The 23,441-nt window shown below is 43.6% G+C and overlaps 1 protein-coding gene across 1 annotated transcript in view; it reads left to right on the top strand.

The window, feature by feature from the left end:
* Positions 1-23,441, top strand: part of CREB3L2 (cAMP responsive element binding protein 3 like 2) — a 78,540-nt gene that overhangs the window by 33,276 nt on the left and 21,823 nt on the right. The window contains exon 2 of the mRNA XM_086467832.1: positions 12,258-12,474. Coding sequence (XP_086323958.1) covers positions 12,258-12,474 — 217 coding nt within the window. The remainder of the gene's footprint in view (positions 1-12,257; positions 12,475-23,441) is intronic.

Below are 23,441 nucleotides of genomic sequence, written 5' to 3'. Positions count from 1 at the left end.
GTCCATAGCAGTTGTGAGAATGACCAGTGTAGGATGGGCAGTTTTAAATGGTGAGGCACTAAAGTTAGTGACACTTGGCAAAAATACACAACTGGGGACAGAGGAAGTTCTTGCACAACCTTAATATGCTGCTTATCTGTGATAGGTTTATTTTATCCCTTCCCAAGCACTGTGACTTTCCCTGTTCCTCCTGTTGCTTTCCCTCTGCACCCTTGCTTTCCTGGCTCTGTTCCTCCAGGGTCTTCACCTGCAGCTCGTGGCTTCCCTCATGATCCCACTGATCTTCTTGACATCCTGCAAAGTGATGAGTAGCTTAGACCTCTCTTTCACCTTCTTAGGAGCACAGATCTGGAAATGGAAGGTGCAGAGTGAGGTACAGATGAAGGAGAGGGGTGCTCTGAATAGGGGAGGACTATAGCAAAAGAAGCTGAAATGCCTGTTCACAGGCAAGTGAAGGTCACACTGGTGTGCAAATCTCCCCTGTATTACAAGGACTTGTGAGGGGAGAGAGACAGCACACATGTTACTAAATAAGCTGTTGCACTAGTCCATGCATCTCTGGAAAGAAGCATAGAGAACTAAGCACACAAGTTTAGTTTTTGTTTTTGTTTAAGACCTGGTGTTAGGATACAGGTGTTTCCATCTACTACTATTTTGGGTCCCAAACCTTAATCAAGTACCACTTCTATTTCTTTTTTTTTTTTTTTTTTTTCATAAAGTTGACTGAAGTAATATTTTCTGGTGCTGTGACAAAAGACTTGTCATAGGAAATTGGAGTACCGGCTCTCAAATATGGGGTATCTTAAAATAATTTGTCTAGACAAATGCCATGCATACTTTTGAGTGTATATTTGTTTGACCTTGTTCACATCACGTCTCCTTGTTTCCTTTCTCACTACAGCTTTCAGTAGAGCTTCGAATCAAACTGGTCTGCCTTTGGCATGAGTAAAAACCAAGTGACCCCCACCACTCTTGTGGTGACATAAAATGAAATGCATCTTTCCTCAGAGGGAGGGTGCCAAAGTACCAATGCTGATGGAGGTACTGGTCCATACAAAATGAGGTGACAAAACAATTTCTGTGGATTCCTGTGTGATTTTCTGCAGAGGTGAGGCTGTACAAGTGCAATACGGGTATCTCGGAGTACCCATCTCATGGTATAGCGGATCACTGGAGGCAGCTTCAAAACGCAAAGCTTTTTGCTGTGGGATGGGTTTGGGCAGGGCTGGCTCCTCCACAGCAATTCTGGTGTCACAGCTTCGGGTACAAGGTAGGGATGTTCTTCTCCAGTGTTGTCATCATCAGGCACTATTGCTCTGCTCTTCCTTAGCTTCCTGGGGCAGTAGTGGGTTTGACATGAAGCATGCTGCGAAGTTGCAAGCTGGAAACATTTTGACAGTTTGGGATGGGAAGTCTTTGATTATACCTGCTGTTGGCAAAGTGTCAGCTCTGTATGCATCCGCAGCGTTTGGGCTTAGAGCAAGTTTATGGGAAGGATGAGAGAGATGTCAGATCAAAACCCAGGATGTTTCTAGTGAAAGCAAGGTATATAGGACTTATTTATTGGAAAGGGTTTCTTTAATGTTTGTTCCACTATCTGGTGAGATCACATGCTGGAATAGGATTTGACATCAAACTGACATTTTTAGTGCGTGGTACTTAATGTGTGACACAGCAACAGCAGCACTGAACACGAAGTCCTGCCACTGGCGTGTCTCTTTCTGCCTTGATAGTAGATATCTGTATGATAGAGGGTGCAACAGTTTCTGCTGGGTAAGGTCTGAAACCTGTGGCGGCTAAGGTCATTGCTAGCCAAGGGCTGCTGATCCTTGAGCTCTGAATCAGGCAGGGGAGTTCATCTTCCAGGTAAAGTGATATGACCAATGGATTTCTTCATATTTGTTTTGCAAAAGCACTCTTTTTTTTTTTTTTTTTTTTTCCTTTTCTCCTTTGCTTGTGCTCAAGCACCTGTCTCCTGAGTTCAAGGAAGGGTATGTTTCCTCTTTTTAAAACTTTACACGCATCTGCAATTTTAACCATTATGTCTATGAGTATTAGGCAGCATTTGTAAAAGTTAATTCATATTTTCCATAATCAACTCAGGGAATCTGTATTTAGGCACTTGAAGAGATAGTCTGACTCTTCAAGAATTAAGAGCGCTTGAATACACATTTAGGAGATGAAGTTTTTATCCTTTCTTTTCAAGCTTCCATGCTTCTACTCTTACAAACAAACAAAAAACCCAGCAGAACCCCCCAGGTACTGAAAATAGATCTGTAAAAGAAAACGTACTAACTCTTTAGTGAAGTAAAATGCCCAGTCTCTCCTTAAGCTGACAATACTGGCAGTAAAGCCTTACTTATTTTATAGTAACGAGACAGCTTTCATTTTGACGGGTGGTGTGTAGGTTTGCAGCCAGCATTAGGAAAAAGAAGGAACAATCACTCCTGCAAGCTGGAACTGTGCTATTTAAACTTTGCAACCATTAAAGAAGTAATGTTGTTGAAGAAGAAAATAGGAATTTTTATTTTAAATAAGTGTCCTGTCAGTCAGGAGTGGCAAGCCAAAGCATGCAGCAAGCGCTGCTGATGGAGCAGAAGTCGTTGTTTCCTACCTACACTGCTCAAACTAATTTAAGATCCTCCTTTGAAACACAGTAGTTTGGCCCTCAGGGGCGAGGCTGTTGCAAACACTTTAAACATGAAACAGCTGAGCTGGAGAACATCTGTGTTCCGCTGGAGGCCCCCTGCTCTAATGGGAACCTAGACGAGAAATTACAATTTTTCTGGGCTCTCCTACCAACATTGCAGCACAGCGTGCCTGGTGGGATGGTTATGTTTCTGGGAGGTTGTGCCCGTGGACAGAGGCTGGCAGCCCTAAGTGTTGCTTAACATGTGGCAACTGTGATGAGACCTTGCAGAGTGAGCAGGTGAGCAAACTGCTGCTGGCCTGCAGGGCAGGTTACAGAGGTCACAGCATCTCTGTTTTAAGTAACTGTCCCTGCATTGCATGGTGCTAGTCATCCCTGGGGAGAGGGTTTTGTCCCCATGTAGGCCAGCTGGACAGTCACTGTGACTTCTGACTTCTCTCCCTGGTTATCCTTTCCTCCTTCCAGTTATATCCTTAAAGTCAACTGGGAGTTGGACTTGATGATCCTTATGCGTCCCTTCCAACTTGAGGTGTTCTGTGATCTCTAAAATGGGTGCAAGACTAGTGGATTCTTTTTAAAATTGTGCTGGCTCTGCCCTTTACAAAGGGCTTATCTGTGCCCTTCAAGAAGGGATGCTGTTACATGAGGACTGAGATGAATTTTCTTTGCTTTCCTCCCCTCCCATTTCCGTGATGGGGGAAGATGATAAATGAAACCGAGTGCAGTGTGCTCAAATGTTGTAAAGCGCTGCTGTAGTGTTAAGATCTATCTGCATGCATTCGAGAAGAAACTGGAGTAACTGCTTTCTTTCAAAAGTGGCCATAAGTTAAACCAGCTGTGCAACAATAAGATGTGTTATCCCTGCTGCCGAGCTCTTGGCCAGCAAACAAGACCGTAAATGCCCACTAGTGAATTGTAAAATTTGTACACAAAGGTTTCAACTTGTCTGAAAACTTTCTTTCACTGCTTATTTTTTGACTAAACACTGGGTAGTTACCCAGAAGACGCTAGATGTAAAACTTGGGGCGAATGCAAGTTCCTTCCAAAGAGCCTGTAGGTGTACCTGGGGCATAAGCCAGCAAATTAATATTATCTCACAACAGATATTTATGATGGCATTGCATGCCTGGAGCAGAGCTGGGGCAAAAACCCCCAAACAACTGCATCTATTCCTTTGCTAGATTGTTTTTAATAACATAACTGGTCTCTTTAAGTATCTTGCCTGGGTGCCAAAAATCATCAGACACAGCAATGACTTATGTTTTGGAAGCTGAGCTACGCTCTGTGTCTAGGGTGGGTCATGCTAGCTGGAGGTGGCGGGGAGAGGCCTGCTCCTGCTCTTGATGGTTTGGAGTCTTGGGAAAGACAGACCTGTCAGTCAGGCTTGGCTTAGAGCCTTCTTGGTAAAGAATTGTGACCCTGCTGCTCACCAGGTGAAGAGAAGGGCATGAGGAGAAGTGATGGAGGGTTTCAGTTTTCTGTGGTTTTGCTGCTCAAGCTGGCAGCCCAAGAGCTGACTTATGAGACAAATGAAGTGCATACCAGTGAGCCTGGTGTAAGAGGCAAAAAAAATAAGGGGAAAAAAAAAAAAAGTAGCCGAGACAAAAGAATGAATGCATCTGACCTGAGAGCATAATCCAGACGCTTGCTTCCAACACAGAATTAATAATGTATTTTGAGGTCTCAGCCAGGGACCCAGATGGGGGGGAGCCTTGTTGAAGGGCTTCCAGCTCGCTGACTCACCGCTCTGGTGCTCTGGCCCCTGTGACTCACTCCTCTCTGACTTTGGCTCTTTTGGGGAGAGGGTGGGAAATAGCAAAACACCCGCCCAGCTTGTTGAAAAGTTAGACTAGATCCAGCTATGCACTGGGGGAAGGGCAGGGGAATGTGAGAAGGATTTTCCTATTTTATATGACTCCCAAGGGGCTTGGGTTAGGAATGAGCAATAGCATCCTTTTCTCTGCCTGCAGACAGCGGGCTTAAGAGACACTGAACTTCAGGGTTGTTTCTCACCCTTGCCTCAACTGCACAAGAGTTTCTTTTTTTTTTTTTTTTTTTCCAACTCATATTTAGTCCTAGTTATTATAGAGTTTAATTTTTATTTTAATTCTCTTTTTGGATCCAAGATACTTTTTTGGGGGGAGGGGTGCTGTTAAGGAAAATGAAAGAATATTTTGGAACGAGAAAAGGCAAAGGAGTAAACATGGCTCTTGAAAAATCCCCCGATTAGTTAAAAATAAATACATCTCTGTTTTGCTGATTGTGGGTTGGAAATACTTGAGTGTTTGCAATGGAAGTGTGTGCATGCATGTGTGCATAATGGAGTGGATTATAAGGTTTGCTCAGCGTGAACTTCAGCATTTCCAGCTGTGTAACCTGAGCAAGTTGGGAAGATGTGCAGATTTAATTACCATGTAAATCTATTAGCTCTGAATTTCCTGGCATTTGTTTTACTGATGACACAGCCTGAATGTTATTCCCTTAGTGGATTTTTTTAATCTGTCCGATTTCAAATTTTTTTTTAATCCTTAAAATGAGTAATTGCTGATGTGAGACTCCAAAGGATCCTATCTGCTGTTATGGTGGATCTCTTTGCTATTTTCAAATACCAGTTTCATGTTACTCTTCATATCCTCCCGCAAATGAGGTAATTTCAGTGTATTTAATGACAAAGCAGTAAAGAATTTTACAGTAGAGTGAAATAGTTGAGCAGCTATTTCTCTGCCTCTTGGTTTTGATTTTGACACTGGAGAAGATAAGCACCTAAAATCTGAGGTTCCATTTGCCCGTAAGCCAGGGTCATGTAAATCTCTGCTGTATTATCAGCATGTTTTTGGCATGACTTGGTGGACTGTTTACAGTCCTCAGTCTCTCTGTTCTCTGCTGTGTCTGCATCTAAGACTTTTTTTCCCTGCTGTCAGAAATCTTTTCCAGCTATTTTGGTCCTTCATCAGGCTGAGAGGGAGGATCTCCATGCCCTGTTTAAGAGTAAGCAGTTAGATGTGTCTGCAGTCCCATGCTCAATACTATGGTCTGTCCAAGAGGTCTCTCGGCAAATCAGATTTCAGCTGTTTCAGGGTGTTTGCATTAATTTTTTCAAATATTCACCACCAAATGTAGTTGGTTCTGCCCCCCTCAATTAATGCATACTAAAGGTAAGCACACTGGTATATCAAACTGTATCGGGTGCAGCCTTCTGCTCGTCACCTCCTTCTCCCTCTGGGGATGTTGGTGAATGACTCTGTGGGGTTGGTCTTGTCTCTCTTTCAGCCCCCATCTTTGGAATTAATCTTATGGAAAAATACTGTATTGCTGCCAGGCTGTCCTTCATTTCTCATCCTTGTAAGAGCAATGCAGCAGGAGCTTGGATCTGTGCCTTGTAACAGTGATGTATCAACCCACCTGGGCCAGTAGAGGAGCTCTTCTGTTCCCTGCAGGGCATATGTGAGTGAATTGCGAAGGTGAGCCTTCAGGGGCTCCATCGCAGCTCTTCTCAAAGCTGACAAAGATGGGTGCCACATGATACAAGCCATGGCTGAGTTTGGAGAAGAGTGAGTGGTGGCCAGGTTCTCTGCTGTAAACATAAAGCATTTCTAGAAGGGGAGGAAGTTGAGAGAAGTGACCTCCAGTCCTTCGCTGATGAACTTGCAACAGGAAGGTTAACAGCACCACCAGCAACGTGGCTGGGAAGGGAACACCTGCCTTGAGGAAGCTTTTTAACCTCTACCTTGGGATTTAACTTTGGGGTTGGGCATGCAGAAAGTCACGGACTTCTCTGCTGCGTTGTCATCATTGGTAGGCTTGTGTGTGCAGTCCTCCACGAGCAGCATCTCTACGCACGGTTCTTCATTAGCTAAAAAGAGCAGGTCTGTGCTTCAAGCCCTTATGGGTAGGTGCTGTGCTTGCAAAACCAGGCAGAGCTGATAGCGAGGTGCGTGATATCTTTTACAGCCCTTGCTTGCAGTCAAGTCTAGAGCTCAACTGATGAAGGCTGAACAGCACATATGCATCATCTTTAACAACTGGCGCCTTGCCTGGATGCCCCAGAGCTTGAAGCCTTTTGTTAGCATCTGTGACTCCTACTCAGACCTTCTCAGCTACTATATAAGCAGCTGCTAGATATCTGTGAAATGTGTGCTTGGTTCTGTGAAGAGGAGATGGTATCTCCATTTAGCCATGCTTCTTGATCTGTTTGATGCTATTAACTAGAAATGCTGCTGTCTGTTGTGATATTTTGTGGTTTATCTCCTATGTACCTTTGTTTATGCAAACTGCAAAAGAGCTGCTGAAGAAATTATTCAATTTTCTCCCTGTTATCTTCATGTAAAAGGAAACAGGGAAACGGGGGGGGGGGGGGGGGGGAAGAATTCGTGCCTGTGGTGCATGTTTACTTCCCCACGGATGGGGCTGGTTTGCGGTCTCCTCTTTCTCCCCTCTTTCCTCATCTTCTCCAGGAGCACTGCCTCGAACATTACGTGGACTCTGATTCCTTTGCTACAGGAGTCAGGGTGCAATCCTTGCCCCCCACTCCTCATTATTGCTGCTCAAGCCTTACAAGAAATAAGTATCAGACAGTTTTCTACATATGGCTAGATCATGGGCTTCATTTTTATTCCACAAGTGTCTGTTGAGTAGAAAGGATGCTCCCACCTGGGCAGTTCCTCTTGTAGAAGGGAGATGGATCCCTCCAGGATGGGGAGACCTCAGGGCGAGCCAGGTGGGAGCCATTAACTCCCAGGAGAGGAATATCTTGGATTCATGGGTGGTTCTCACCCCAGCATGTTGAGTGTAGGCTGGCTTGCCCTGGGCTCCTTGGAGAGCAGGTCTTGTTTTGTGGTGTGCCGGGGTGCTGCCGCTGCAGCTGCTCTCTGGGGTGGCTCTGCTGGAAAGGGTGGATTGTGCTGGTGCAGTCGGTGTGTGGGACTTGCAGCTGATGCAGTGCGTTTTCCAGGCTCAGCAAAGCCTCTCACTTGCTTAATAATTTAAATATAGTTATGGAGTGTCATTTGGGGCTCTTGACTTCTCTTCTTAATTCCTTTTTTTAGTGAGTTCTTAGAAAGTTAGTTTTTTGAACACGACTTTCATTTGTAGTCATGATAGTGTCACATCTTTAGGGAACTGGGACTATGCTGCTCTCATCTGGCTTCAGGTCATCTGGTGGAGAAGCCAGGACTGCTGTGCACCTAGCAAAACCTGAGTCTCTGTTTTACTTCAGAGATGTTAATTTGATCACACAAGAAAGAAAAAACCCAAACCTTGTCCCTTAGGCAGAGCTGGAGAAAAGGGCCTTTGTCTGGCAGGAACAGGCAGATGCTGTGGAGAGCTGCAGCCCGCGGCCCAGCTGGTCTGCAGCCAAATACTACTTTCGAAGAGCTATCCAAAATCTGCAGTGCACCCAAATATAAGAGCTCTCCTCTGTTTGCTTTCTGTGGGGTGATGTCTGTAGGTGTTTTGTGTTCACCAAAAGCACATGGATTATAGGCAGGAGCAAATGTCCAACCCGGTGGTGAAACTCCACGGGGCTGCAATTTACTTTCTCTCTGTAAACAGGAGCGCTGCTGTTTTGTTTGTCTTTTCAAGGTTCTGGGGGCAGGGGAAGCGGAAGATAAGGTTACATCTGTCCTAAATCCATGACTTTTACAGAGGTTAAAATCACAGCTGAACACATCTCTTTGCTATGTACAGAGAATAGTTTAATAATTCAAGCAGACTCCCTGTACCAACACAGGTCTGCAGTTAGTGCTGGGGCTGCCAGTGGGGTGTGAGGATAGCAGGAAGCTGGCAACGGAGCTGTCTACAGCGGTATTAAAAACAAAGAAAGAAAAGAAGGAAAAAGGGCACATTTTCAATGCAAGTGCTCTTTTCCCTTTTTTTTTTTTTTTTTAAAGGTGAGCGCTCTGGGTGAAAGATGCCAAGCTGAAAGCCACAGACAAAGAGTTTCTTTCTTTTGCAACCAAATATATGTACAGGTTCTAAGGGTAAAATTCTCAGTTTCCTCCCTAAATTGCACTTTTCTGTTCCTGAGTGCAGGGGTGGTTGCTGCCATATCAGAATTCTGGGTTATTCTGTGGCTTTCCAGTTCTGGAAGTCGCTGATGACCTCTGAGGAAGCAGAGGGGAGAGTACAGAGAGGAGGAGGAGGAGGGTTGGCAGTGGGAGAACATGCTTTGAAGAGACAAGAGGGAGCAGCTTAGGTGTAGGTGGAAGTTTCGGGGAGCTGGAGGCCTAACTGCTCCCGGATGGTTTCTGCTGTAGCTGCTGCTCAGATGCCTTTTCTTTTTTAATTCTCTAGGCAAATGGAGCCGCTTTCAATGAGACAGTTATTTTCTTAAGGGGAGGAAAAAAAATCAAAGCGAGCTAGCTTTAAGCACTCACTGTAGTAGAGATGTCTATAACATATGAAAGATTCCTGTAAATCAAGTGGTGGTGGTTTTTGTAACCACTGAGTGAGAAGTCCCGATCCCTAAAATTGTTCCCTGAGTTCGGCAGCTGTGCAGTCTGACCTGTGGCAGTTGTTTGAGGCTTCTCCGTTGACCAGTATTCAGAGCTATATCACAGACTGTTAAAAATTATAATGAAACTAGGGAATAATTTTAAAACCTGATTGATCGTTTATTTGCTATAAGACAATTCTGTTGTAAATGCAGATTCTTTTCTTCCTCACAGCTTGCTGCTTTGCAACTGCATGTGAAAAGGAGAAAGCACAAATGTTGATAAACATGTTGAACATCCTGCTCCACCCCTAGGTCCTCTTTCTCTCTGGCTTTGGGAAGTTGAACGTTTGTTTCTTTCTTTACTTTTCCTGAAGTGATTTTAGGAAAATTCCCCATTCAGAAAGGAAAAAAATAAATAATAATAACAATAATAAAAATCTAACATGCCAAACTAATCAAATGGAAGAAGTAAAACAATATTTGATATTAATTTCTTCCATATCAAAGCAGTACCAGACAGAAAGCTAATAGAAATCTTTATTTGTAAATTTTCCAAAAATAGCCGAGTGGCCTGCGGTCATTTTGTCGTTCAGTTGAGTTTGTTAAATTAAGAACATCTAAATAGTGTCAGACTAAGTCAACACTTAGGTATGATATTTTCAAGGATGACACCTTCAGATTGGGTGACGCTGGTGATAAAGTAGCAGTGTGTAGAAACCAGGGTACAAATATTGTAGCAGCCCTGTTTCAGCATCTGCTAGTCATCAGTCAGAATAATGCATGCAAGAATTAGAAAGAGGGAAGTGTTCTGGCCAGCTTTAGGAAAATATGCCAACAAATATAATCAACGCTTGTCATTAGCTTGAATTAAGTGTGTAGACTGTGGGGAAAAAATTGTCCCTAAGAAAGGCACTGCTTTTTTATAGGTTCATCCTTGACTTCTGCTGTGGCTGGGAAGCATTTCTGTCCATTGTTTACACTTTAATGGCTACCTACTCTGTTTTACTTGGTGTCTTTATTGATGCACCAGGGTGTTCAGCTAGTCTTGAGCATCCTTTTTCTTTCTTTTTTGCATAGTGAGGAACTGTAGAATCATAGAATCATTCAGGTTGGAAAAGACCTTTGAGATCATCAGGTCCAACCATCAACCCTACTCTTCCAAGTACACCCCTAGACCATATCGCCAAGCACCACATCTAAACGACCTTTAAACACATTAAGGGATGGTGACTCGACCACCTCCCTGGGCAGCCTATTCAAATGACTGACAACCCTTTCAGCGAAAATTTTTTTCCTAATGTCAAGCCTATGCCTGCCTTGGTGAAGTTTGAGCCCGTTCCCTCTTGTTCTGTCATTAATTACCTGTGAGAAGAGACCAGCACCTACCTCTCTATAATGTCCTCTCAGGTAGGTGTAGAGAGCAATAAGGTCGTTTATACATTTATCCTTGCAGATGTTGGGAGGCAGCCCTGGATGTGAAGAGCTAGTTGAGTCCTTGGGTATCAAAAATAACATAAACAAGGCTTTCTGAGGTGATCATGACTCTCTTGCTGAGTCATCTGAGAGTTTGTTTAGTAGTGTTATCATTTACAGTAAGTAAATATGAGGATATAAATCCATTTTGCCATTTTGTAAAGGCTTTACTTTAGCTAGCTTGCTATTCCAGCAAAGCAACTGTGGTCCTCTGTTTATTGCCTTATGTTTAGTAAATATTTTATTTTCCTCAGTGTCAATCAGAATTGACTAAAGCCTTATTAATTTTGAAAGAAGGCACAGTTAGCATTTGTGTTCATCTTGGAAGAGATGCTCGAATTTCAGGGGACTCTATGAGAGCCGGTGCTCCTCAGTGTTTTCCAGCATCAGGCTTCAAGGCCACAGGTGCTGTTGGAGCTGTAAAATGCGCATGCATGGGAGCATTAGCACACCTCTTCCCTCATGGGTTTATACAATATTGACTTGTTTAATTCTTAATTTAGCTTACAGGAAGCCGAACCTTGAATTTCAGTGTTTGTTTCTGCAGGAGAGAGCGAGACGAAGAGCCAAGATCAATACTGCTTGCGAAAACATAGCAAATCAAACAGACTTAGACTTTTGTAGGCTCATGCCCCAGTCAACAAAGACTCCTATATAAGATGGTAGATAATGCCTGATTGTTTGGAAAAGCTCGTTACAATTCCTTGTACAAATACTTTTGTACAAAAATAGAATTCTTTACATGAATGAGATGAGCAGGAATGGTTTCTTGCAGTGCAGTTTCTTGGTCTGTGAAAGATACAGTCTTCTGACATTGGAACCAAAACCAAGAAGAGATGCGGTGTTTTTGGCTATTGATGGGAACTGCATTGGAGTGCAAGGAAGTAGATCATGAGATTGGGTTTGTGCTCATTTTGAATTAAAAACACAAACTTATCCTACTACATACAGCCATAACATGTGCTGTCGGTGTAATGGATTCAGTGTAAATAGATAAAGTGGTAATTAGTACTGGCTGTCAGGAGCTTTAGCTCTGGGGCCTAGAAGCTGGATATGGGCTCTAGTCCTAGGTGGAATGTAGTTTCTAAAATAGATACACAGATCAGCCAGGAAACCCATTTTATAGCAAATGTGTTAATTGCTTGGCTGGGGACGTGCATGGACCCGTTTTCCTAGAGCGCGCGGTATGTTCTGCACAGCTAAAATAGTCATGTGTGGTGTCGGAGTCTGTGTCTGAGTGTATTTCCTTTTTTCTTCTCTGCTTCAGTGAACATTAACTCAATATATTCTATTCCACACACAAAGTGTTCTGGTGATAAATCGTGCAGGATCTTTCACGCTTTCTGGGTGAAATGTGCTTTCCCATTTTTGGTGGCGTGCTGTAGTGAGTACCTTTTGGGGCGGGGGAGCTGCTTCAGGACGTGAACTGCCATGCTTCTATTTTCTGTTTGTGTTGCAAGTTAATCACAGGCTCTTCTGTTGTAATGTATGCCTCTGAGAGGACTTTTGTTCTAGCTGTGGCTCTTCAGCTTGAAGTAGTAATTGGAGGAGGAGGTTGTTAGGCAGGGCTGGTAGATCCTGCTGCTGACTGGCACGGGTGCCTGGTGCAGATACTGGAATTGTTCTGATCAATGCTCTCCTGTTGTTGGCATGACAGACAGGCAAGAAGATAAACTTTTTCCCCTCTTTTTATCTCCACAGCACTTCACAGAATTCCTTGATGAGTTTTCACCAGATGTCCTAGGCCAGCTCTTGAATGATCCTTTCTTGTCTGAGAAGAATGAAATAATGGAGGTGGAACTGTCTCCAGCATCCCCAGCGCCCCTCATCCAGGCAGAACACAGCTACTCCCTCTGCGGAGACTCTCGACCCCAGTCTCCCTTAACCCACATCTCGACCGATGACAACTTTAATGAAGGTAGTACGCACTGAGCTCTTGTTCGTTTGTCATGATGATGCAGTAATGCAATGTTCCTATATCACTAGCTCTTTGCTAATTCATGTACCTACAATGAAATCACAGAAGGGATTTATTTGTTTTAAGTTTGCAGGCATTGTAAATAAAGACACTTTTCCATAGACAGGGAAATTGTACTCAGCAGAAGTTACTGATTTTGCACTGTAAACATTTTCAATTAGAAGTAGAGTTCCCACGAAGAAGAAATGGGAGAAGAGCCGGAAATAAGCTTGTTTCCATGTACGTGAATCTGTGGTTGTTGAAGATAAATGGAGACTGATAAACCAAATGAGTCAGTTGAAGACCACCATGAAGCCTAGGTACTTCATCCATGGAGATACACAAAGCTGAGCTAGGCAAGGCCCTGAGGAACCTAATCCAAATGAGGAGTTAAGCAAGCTGGTCTTCAGAGGTCCCTTTAAAGCTGCATGATTTCAGGTTTATTAAAACCAAACAAACCTTTTAGACTACACTTACTTTTTAGTAGAGAGTATCTGGAGCTTTCTGGTATCCCAAAATGAAAATCAGGTCATCTTATTTATGTTTCTAAATACACGTGTAGGAATGTAACTTCAGGTGCTGCCCCAGTCTTAAAACCTGCCTTGATGAAGTCCTAGGGTTTTTTTTTTCCTTTTTAGAAAAATAAAAGAATAATGCCCATCAAGAAGTCATTGGTGATTTGTAAAGACATAAGTGCAATTTTATAGGTTCTGTGGTTGTGGGAAGTGGTGATGCATAGAAAGTGATCAAAACCACAGAATTTTTTAGCAGTTATCTTTAGATCAGCAGTTATAAACATCTGGAGGGGGAAAAAAAACTGAAATGCAGGAATGGTGAGAGGAAAAGATCCAACCTGCCTGTTCTGACATGCTGGCAGGAAGGGGAGTTCAAGGTAAAAGCTAGTGATTGGTGGAGGAGCAAGGCCATGAATGCCTGGTAACACTGTTAGGAATAATCACCATGGCAGACTTTCACTCCTAATAATTGGTTTATGTCTTCAACATTAGCTTTACAGTGAAAAGCAGTGGAGTACTAAGCTGCATCACAATAAAAGGGAGAGAGATTAATGCTTATGTCTGAGCATTAACAAGCTAAGCTGTTTATGAAGATCCACCAGGACACAAGTTTTCAAAGGCTGACAGTTTTGTAGTCCAAAGTGCGTCTTAAACCAAGATGTGGTCTGTTAGAGATTTCATAAGAGGACAACTAATAAAACCTGTGAGGCAGCTTTTCAGAGTGAGACGGAGGTTTTGGAGATGATCTGGAAATATCATCTACGTAAAGCCTTCCCATTTTTTATTTCCTAACTGGTTTATGTGAATATCTTTAATACATACAGGAGATGTTAATTGTGGTAGGAGAAACAAGCACAAGAAACTTTGGAAACCAAGCTTCTCTGATAGTTAATAGGCAGAAGCTTCAAACTAGGCTAAAAGTGAGGGGAGTTTCCTTTGGGGAAAAATCCTGAAGAAATTCATGCTGCTGAGACCACTGGGTAATTAGTAGAGCTCTAGTCAAATGATGTTTTAAAAAGCCAAGAAACATTAACAAGTGGGTTTAAAAATAGAAAATGAATGGAAAGCATTTCATCTTCTGTTCACTCTGCAGAGTGTTTCATAAGAGAAGAGGAGGAGTTGTTCTTGGTGTTTGGGATCTTATTTAATCTTAAGCCTGGAATCATGCTCACGACCTTTCAATACCCATCAACTTCAAAACAGTGAAGCTCAGCGAAATACTTGAGGAAATTGCAGAACTACAGTTAACACAGCTGTCTTGATAGATACTCAAAGGCATCACCCTGATGATTTTTCAGTCCTTGAGTCCATGAGAGGGGGATTTTATGAGTGGCAATATTGCAGGGTTTGACACTGGAGATTGAAAGCATCTCCGTTGTTGGACGGTGGAGGTGCACAATGCTCCTGATAGCTCTGGTGAATGCCAGTTTCCTTGGTGGAGTAGGGGGACAGATACTGGGAGCACCAGTGTCCTTTTGGGAAGCAGGAGGTACAGGATGTGGAGGGGGAGGTCCATGTGCTCCAGTGTGATCTCCCAATGCCAGGGAAGGGACTGGTTTTGTGGAGTGACAGGGGCTGAGAAATGAGGTTGGCTGAGGGACTTATATAAAGAACGTGCAAAAAATTTACATTCTCCAAATAACCAGCCTGCTGGGCAGATTGATGAACTCCTACAGCTATCTGTTTTTGTGGTTCTTCCATGGTGAGGTTTCATGATTCTGCAGGACCCAGCACTGCAGGACTGGGAGTAGAAACAGGTTAGTGAGGAGGCTCATATATGACACTTGTATGCATGTGTGGACGCATGCTATGGACACACGTACTGTGGACCTGCGTGCCTGCAGCCAGTGGCAGTGCGAGGAGGAGGATGGCACAGAGCAGTCAAGCTGGGTCTGGATGCTGTTTCAGAGCTTCGCCCTTAGCTCTAAGAGGACTAAAGGCTTGGTGGTGTGCACAAAGCACATGGCAAACAGGCTTTGTTCTTGCTGGGCAGTGAGGTCAGTAACGTGGTGTTTCTTCTTTGTAACTCTCTTAGCAGTTGTCCTGGCAATGTTGTTTCCCAGGGTGTGCAGAAGTGCCATCCCCTTCTAGGGCAGTGGGCGTCCATGGGCAGGCAAAGACAGGGGAAACGTGAGGAGGGGGAAAACCCAGGATTTTCTAGGGCCAGGGCCCTTAGCCCGTATGGCTAGATAATGCATACTTGGAAACGGTGGCTGTTACAGGCCTCATTGTCACTGTCACACCAGCAGTTACTCTGTTAGTGTGAGCTGGAGTTGCAAACTCCTTTCAGCGATGGCTACTTTTTCGGCACCACGTGCTAGCGTGTGTCGAGAGGCAAGCTGGCTCCCCGTGTCACTTCTGACTTGGTGCGTGTTAGTTGCTCAGCCCTCGGGTGCCATTTCTGTGCCAGGAGTGGGCAGGAGGCTGCCGAGCCCTGTGCTGGCCCAGCCTGCCCGTGGGTCGTGCGCTGCCAGGGGGGGACAGGGGGTGGCACGTACCGCACGGGTCTGGTGTCCTAAAGGGAAATGTACCTGCCTGTCCTTAAAAATAGCCTTAAAAACTGCAGTTTGCTTCCATGGTGACAGGCCTGTTGGAGAGGCAGGAGCAATGCTTGAGGGCACGTGGCTCATCCTGGGCAGGGTCCTGCTGGCTGTGTGACCCCAGCCATCAGTCCGCCCCCCATTGTGTTGCTGCCTTTCTGCCCTCCTCCTTCAGTCTGTGCCTTCCTCTTGGAGGAGGGAATTGGATTTTGGAAGTCATCTCCATCTGATTCAATGGCACCCAACATCTGCAGCAGTTTTCATCTATGTGTTCCCAAGTATGGTGTCCCAGAGCCCCAGGTTACAGGGAGGCTCAGAAAAAGGCCCGTCTTATTTGGCAAATGATCTTCAAGACAGGTTTAAGCCATCCAGAGTCTATTTCTATCTTTTTTCCCCACCAAGTCTCTGACAACCTTACTGAAAATGTTATTTAATGTTTCCTTTTGGCTGTTAGGGCAAAGTGAATGATCGTTCTGACTCCGTAAGCACCTTCTTACTGGCTGTTGCAGGGGAACAATTGACTTCTGCCTTGGGCCATTCTCATTGGCCACTACCCGGCCGCAATTTCTGTGACCACTAAATTCACCTATTCATATGATTGTAAATCTTATATAAAGTTTTTTTAGAATATTCTAGAAGTGTAAAACCTGACAAATTCATAAGCCTGCATTTAACTCTTCTGAGGAGTCCCCTTGACCTCAAGGTGAGAACACATTTAAGCATCCATAAGATCAAGATCCCAGCACCGGTTCTCCCCAGTTATTTGCTCTTTGACTTCACTGTATTGAGGGTATTTCCCCAGCTTTGTGCAGAAGAACTTTTCTGAATACTCACAGGTTTTTGCTAGTGTGGGGTCTTTGAAGGCGTCAGTCCTTAAGTCTCCAGCCTATGAAAGCATTGGCAGGAGTAACTGTTTTAAAGCAGATGTGAGCAAGACATCTGTCATTTAGTTGTTTGGTTTTTCCTCTCATGAGAATATGCTCTTATATTCAATTTTGCATAAACTTCTAAGACTAAAGATACTGGAGAGAGAGATTTATAGGCCTGACCTGCTTGCTTGCAGCTGTCTGATCACATGCTTTTGTTTGACAGAACTGGTGAGTAAGGCATCTGGCCTGGGGAGGGCTCCAGGCTGTAACATGAAAAAGGAGGCTGCAGCGCTGCCACTTCTCTCAGGTTGTGAGCCCTGTTTTTTTTGAGACAACTGCAGAGTAGCTGTGAAGAAGCACAGTGGGTAGTTGTGAAGTGGAAAATACTTCTTCGAATGAACTGAAGAAGCTGGTAGGGGAGGCTGAGAATAGGGCTTATGGATAAGGGATACTTCTTGCTGCACATCAGGGCCTACTGTGGCACAGATTTGCTTCTGACAGTTGTAAACGATTAGGGGAAAAAGCTTTATTTTCTGTTATGGTTGGTGCATGTCTGTATTCAGTTTTCCAGTCTCTGCAGGCTTTTGGAAAGGGTAGGCTGTGAGTGAGACAGCCAGGACCAAGGCGAGAACCGATTTTCAGCAGGGACTACGGTTAGCCTCCTGTGTGACTTGAGATGCAAGTGCAGGGTGCTTCCCTGCCCTCTGATGCTTCATCCTGTCAGCCCTAGGCAGGAACTTTAGGACAGTGGCTGCCCCTTGTTTTGGATGTGTGCGATCCGTAGGTGAGAACAGAGTACAAGTAATACTGAGGGGCTGGTGTGCAGCAGGGATGTGGAGGCAGAGGCTGCAGCATCTGCATGGGCCTCTTCATCCTCTGGGATTGGCTCCATTGATAGGGAGTAGTTTGCAGTGGACGTGCGTTTGGTTTTTGTGGATGTTTTTTAGTTTGTGAGCCTGGCAGGGCTCAGACAGTGGAGAGCCGACAAGTCATTTTTATAGTTTCTCTCCTCAAATTGTGGCCAGGTGGCTGAGTGCGTTCTTTTCCCCATCCCCTGAGGGCTCTGATTTTGATACTAGTCTTGGTCCCCACCTGCCCCTCCTGATCCTGCTTTCCTGCTCAGGAATGCTTTGAAGTTACTGTTGGATTTGAAGCGGCTTGTCTTGGCTAAAAGTTTGACAGACTGATTGCAGAAATGGTATGTTTCTATTTTACGCTTAGCTGTGCCAAAACTGGGGCTGGCCCCAGAATATAACCTGTATTGTTACTGGGTTTTTTACTGCTGAGGTTATGTTTTCCTGTAACGTGCTTTTAAACTCCAAATTTTCCTTTTAAGCTTCAACTCCATCTTGCTACATGGTTTTAAAAAGAAAAAAACCAACCAAACAAGAAATGCAAACCAAGCAAACAAAACTCTGAAATTCGTTGTATATGTCTCCCACTTCTCCAGGGCAAATAGCCCTTCAGTGGTAAATCCAGCCCTCATCTCAGGCAGCACTTTGTACAGTAAAATGCTTGGTTATGTATGGAGTCCACAAGGAGTAGTCAGTGGCATGTCCCACCTGTGGGCTTTAGGCTCAGGGTGGTCTTCATACATTTTATATGTGTGTGTATACATATACACACACATAATATATACTGTATATATGGGGTATATAGAAGTCATAATATATTTATTATGTGTAATAGGTCATATTATATACCCTAATTTTGTTTTTTTTTTCTATAGGCTATATATATATAGAGAGAGAGAGAGAGAGAGGTGCATTATCCTGCTTCTGTCTGTTTTTCCTCCTAATACTGAATTAATGAAATGTGAATGATGAAAATGGAACCTCCTCTGCCCTGACTTTAAAGAAAATGGAACTGGAACAAAGAAATTCACTTGTGTTTTGAAAGGATGCTGTCAAAGCCATACTGATATTTTTTGCGAGCAGATTCCAATGCAACTTTTTTCCTGTGTGGGTTTTTTATTTTTGTGTGTTTATTCAGGAAATGGGGAGGAAGCCATTTGGTGGTGATAGCCTGTATTTGGGTGATTTTTATGTGGAAGGGTAGCAGTCAGTCTTTGTCAGTATCTGCAGTTTTAAAGGTTGAGCAGACTTTTAAACTTTTATATGTCCAAGGTCCAAAATCTCAGTAGGTCACTCTGAATCAAGCCTGTAACTTCTACTTGGGCAGCAGTGTGTCTGAAAAACATCAGTTTTGATTTAGAGGTGTGCATTTTGGTGCTTACTTATGCTTACTGTTAATGATTGACAAATGTATTTACATTAAGACCTCCTTTAGTTTCCAGTTCCACATATGAGATTTCCTTATGGCCTTTGTTCCTGCTGGAGTAAAGAACCAGCTGCTCTTGGAAGCCTCTGTCCCCAGGTGTTTGTAGGCTGTGATTAAGTTCCCTCTTGATTTCTGCTTGGATACAGTTTAAATGAACTGCACTTCCTTGGTGTTTCCCTATAGGGGGTATCTTCTGGACGTTGAGCTGTTGCAGTTCCTTTCTAAACAAATGGACCTTTGCAGTTTCTTTTCAAAACTCTGTGTTGAGTGACCACAGGAGCTGATTTCCCAGGAACAGTTTCCCTAATGGTGCATATTAGGGGAACAGTCCTCCCGCTTCCAGTCCTGCTGTTCCCGAAGCCAGTGATCTCATTCTCTCTGTAGTGTTGCACTAGGAGTTCGTGCTCACTTAGTTATGTGCTGTGAGCATCAAGTCCTCTCAATGTCTGTTGAAGCCTGATTGCTGCTGTAATACAGATATGCCTTCACAGCATCCATGCAGGGTGTGGGGAGAAAATTTCAGATGGGTGAGAGAGAACGGTTTTATTTGAACACAGTGCTTCTGTGGATAATTTTCATATACCTTAAAAAAAAAAAAAAGATAGACTTTTATAGGACATTTAATAGTATCAAGCTTTAAGGCTGTAAATCCAAGCTACCACCTCAGTCTGTGCCTCACTCCCATATATATAAAGGGTGATGCTGTAAAACCAACATTTTCCTACACCTAAGCAAAATAATTAAAAACATCAGGGACTGTATCCGAGCTGTCAGCTATGCTTGTGTAAAGTCTTAGTCTGAAGGGAGGATAAAGCAGAACCTGCAGCCTCGAGACATCTCCTGGCTGGTTTTACATGCCAAGATGATTCTGGTTGAAAACTGTCAAATTCTTCTCAGGAAGGAGGGTATTGACCTTGGTTGTTTAGGTATGGGAGGAACAATGTGTCCTTGTTTCTATCTCAATAACTTTGATAGTGATACAAATAATCTGTGGGTTTTAGATGGACTCTGTGCTGCTCAGAGCGGGGATGCCAGTATGACTGGTGATCCTTTGTTCGGGGAAAGGCTACTTCTGCTATGCGTTGTGATTACTGTGTGTCGCTGCCGCTCATCTTTGCCCATTTATTTAGTTTTCCCTTCCTGGCACTTTAAAAAGGACCCCAATGTTTGGTAGTCAAACAGTATCTCCTTTGTCGAGGCTGTTTCGAGGGCTTTGGTTTCATTATTTGCGGTGGGAGTGTGTGTGCACGCTGGGAGGGGGAAATGCCATCTGGAAAATCTCTAAGAGAAACTGTTTGTTGATGAATGTGAGCTCTCACCTCACAGAGAAGGGGGGTGGGTAGCGGCAGTGGCTTTGCAGTTCTGCATTTTGGGCATGATAAACGGGGCTTGTGTCTGCCAGGGGGTGTTATGTGAGCCCAGAGCTGGGCACCGGGGATTTTGCGAGCCCAGGGGGAAGACAAGGAAGCAGTTATTATTCCAGGAAGGACCAGCTTGCCTTTGAGAGGCTGGAAAGGCTCAGACTACAGAGCTGGGGACACTGAACTTCCCTGCAAGTGGCATGTCCAGCAGGATGCCCAGAATCCGTGCATCAGCAGAGACTCTTTCAGGTTTGTGCTGGCGTGTTTCTGCCAACAGAGAGCAAGTAGTCATTTCCCCCACAAACAAGTTGTGAGCCTCTTCCACGAGGTATTTTCCCCTTGCATTTAGCTGGCTCCCAGTTTGCAGCTTTATTTCTGAGGTGTAGAGCTGGTGAGCACTCTCGGATCCTACTGCTAGCTGTATAGGGGCAGCGACCTCAGAGGGAGGATCCAGGCAAGGACCAAACGCTTGCCTAAGTACGGCTTTGCAAACGTGGACCCTTGGTGCAAGTTTAAGCACCACCTGAACCAAAGTGTCTTATTAACACGTGATGAGCTGAGTCTGATACTGCATACTGTTGTTCGTGGCACTGCTGTGCAGAAGCCACGCGGGCTGTGCATCCAAGCCCTGTGGTTCATGATGGCAGTACAAGGTCTGTCATGGACCAAAAGGAATTTTGCTCAAATAACGTGACCCAGCTGAAGGAGAGGGATTATTTAAATACGCTTGGCTGGAGAACAATTTGACTTGTTAGGGATCTTCATGTGTTACCCTGTCCAGAGATGCCTCTTCCAATAGCTGTACAAAGCACTTTGACCAGTTGTTTGTTGTGGTCTCCGTAAGTTTCTGGTTTTGTCTTTAGCTGTTTTATCTGTCCCTTGGCCAGTGAATTTTGAGGAGGTGAGAGCTTCCTCTTCCTTCTGCTTATATAGATAAGGGTATCCCTTGATGCTTCTTTGCAGGCTTGTTTCAAATGGCATGCAGTGCATGCATCTATTTTCTGTGCCATTACAATCAGTCATGGTGGTAATGGTGATATGGGTTATTTTTTTTCCCTTTGAGATTAGGTTCAGTGGTACACCCCTCATGTGGGTTTGTTTACCTAGTGGTGCTGTATTCTTTTTTACTGCAGGGGGAAAAAAGGTGAAAATCATATTGTTTCTCTGAATGCTTTCATTCTCTGTAATTGGGAGAGCTGAGGGAGAGATAGAGTACAACTCTAATTTAATTTGTTTAAAAATACGCAGCAACTCACTGATGCAACTTGGTTATCCATGCAAAAAGTGTCTCCGTTAAACTTGTTGATGAATAGTGCTGAAATGAATGTGGGGAGGAAGGGAGATCTTTTTAGTTAATTCGCAAGCTCTGTTTCTCTGTACATCTATCACAGAGGGTGAAATTTAGTCAATACTGGAGAAGATTTAGTTTTCCTCAGGAAGGGGGGTGGTATGTTGGACAAGATCGAAGAGTTGGTTGGACAGAAATAAAAAAAGAAAGCAAAATTTGCTGAGAACTCTGGTATTAAAAAAACTGAAGTAAGCATTTTTGACCTCATTTTCTACTTTTTCCTACCCTGCCTTCCCATAATATTATATGGAACAAGGAAAGAAGCAAAATGTTGCAATTCTTCAGAGAAATATGAGTAACCTAGAAAGCTGCATGTGGTGTGGTTAAGAGATTATGTTTAATGTAAATACAGATATATTAAAAAATGCTTTTTAACAAACACAGAAGTGGCATATATTAGATCTGCCATGTAGAAACACAGCCCTTCTTGGTTGTGTGTTTTTCATGTATGCCTAAATCACACACTCTGATTATTGCTACAGCTGTGATGCTTAGAGGAACACTGAAATCCATTTCTGTTGAAAAATATCATCGTAATGTATGTGGTGTGCGGTGTAGAGAGAAATTGACTTGGGTGTGCTGAGCACCCAAAGCCAAGCACTTGTGCATAACTCAGTCTTCATAATGGACTTTAAAGATTTTAAGCTTTCATTGTGCAAAACGTTGTATAGCCTTTTCCCTTTGGGTGTAGTGATCTGGAGAAAGGAAAGTGAAGAGGGAAAGTCCATATGTGGTATACTGAGTAGATCGTACTAGCATTGCCCATCTTAACTGCAGATGATGGAACCTCAGAAATAAAGACAGAGGACAGAAAGAGTTTGTTTGCTACTTGGACACCTTGCTGTAGATATGCGTGACATGCAGTGCTTACATTTACAGTACTGAGGGGATTATGTCCCATTTTGAGCTTCCTTTCTTGCATTGTCACATGCACAGCATCTTACAACACATTGCATGTCGTATCTGGGACCAAGCCAGACTCACAATGAGTGCAGCTAGTAAAGAAGAGGACATGTTCAAAGTTTTTCCTATCAGTAAGAACATTGCTCAGTACACTAATTGAACTTACTGTGGCGCTTTGTAAGGCTCCTGCCTTTCTTTTTTAGAAAAGGAAGATGCATGCTAAACAAGAGTCTGCAAGAAAAGTGGGATGAGCTTGATGACAGAAACAGCACACAAAAGCTTTCTGAAGAAATGTGATTTTACTCTTGGATGCAGAAGACAAGATCTTAGATGCATGTCTCACAAACCCTGGCTTGCAGTGATGAATGGGTTTTTTGTATGCTTGATTTGAAACTGATGTTTAACTTGCAGAAGTGGTAGATGTTCACAGCTGCACCTGAAAACTCAGTGCATACTGTATTTTGATAAAGTATAGTAACAGTGCTAAATCATCTGAAAAATCAAATTCCAGTTGTCTTCAGTTGGCCATTTTAAATTACTAGATACTTTTTGGCCTTGATCTTTCCATGGCTCGTTTGAATTTTCAGGGCTGCTGTGGAAATTAATTCAGGTTCATGAAGCATTTCCCTAGGAGGGAATTAAACAGCTCTGTGCGAACAGAATTTGAATTGTATTTGGTAAAGGAGAGATGAGGCTGTGCATGAGACAATGAGAGTAACAAAAACATGGGTAACAAAACATGGAATAGTTCCTCGATTAGGGGAGTGCCATGCATTCTGCTTGTTGAGTAAGGAACAGGTTCTGTAGAAAAGTTGATTGGTTGTATATAATGTACAAAAGTACACTGAATTAAACTTTCATAGATATTTCTGAATACCTGGGTGCTTTGTAACATTAATGTTCAGTTAACATAGTCTGTATGTGGAATTTAAATGCGCTTGTGCATTGCACATAGAAGCATTAGCTGGGATTTTGCTAAGTGCTGTGTAGACTCCTTAAATGACACATTTCATGTGCCAAAATACCTAGCATTCATGGATTTGTGAAAGGGTAGGTGAAGGAGAATGCTTCTTATCGAAACAGTCATTGCACAATAGAGCTCTGGAGTTCAT

Source organism: Leptosomus discolor, chromosome 1, assembly GCF_034619465.1.
Source record: "Leptosomus discolor isolate bLepDis1 chromosome 1, bLepDis1.hap2, whole genome shotgun sequence".
Taxonomy (NCBI): Eukaryota; Metazoa; Chordata; class Aves; order Leptosomiformes; family Leptosomidae; genus Leptosomus; species Leptosomus discolor.
The sequence above is the reverse complement of the archived record's forward strand: the minus strand, read 5'-3'. Positions and strand labels throughout refer to the sequence as shown.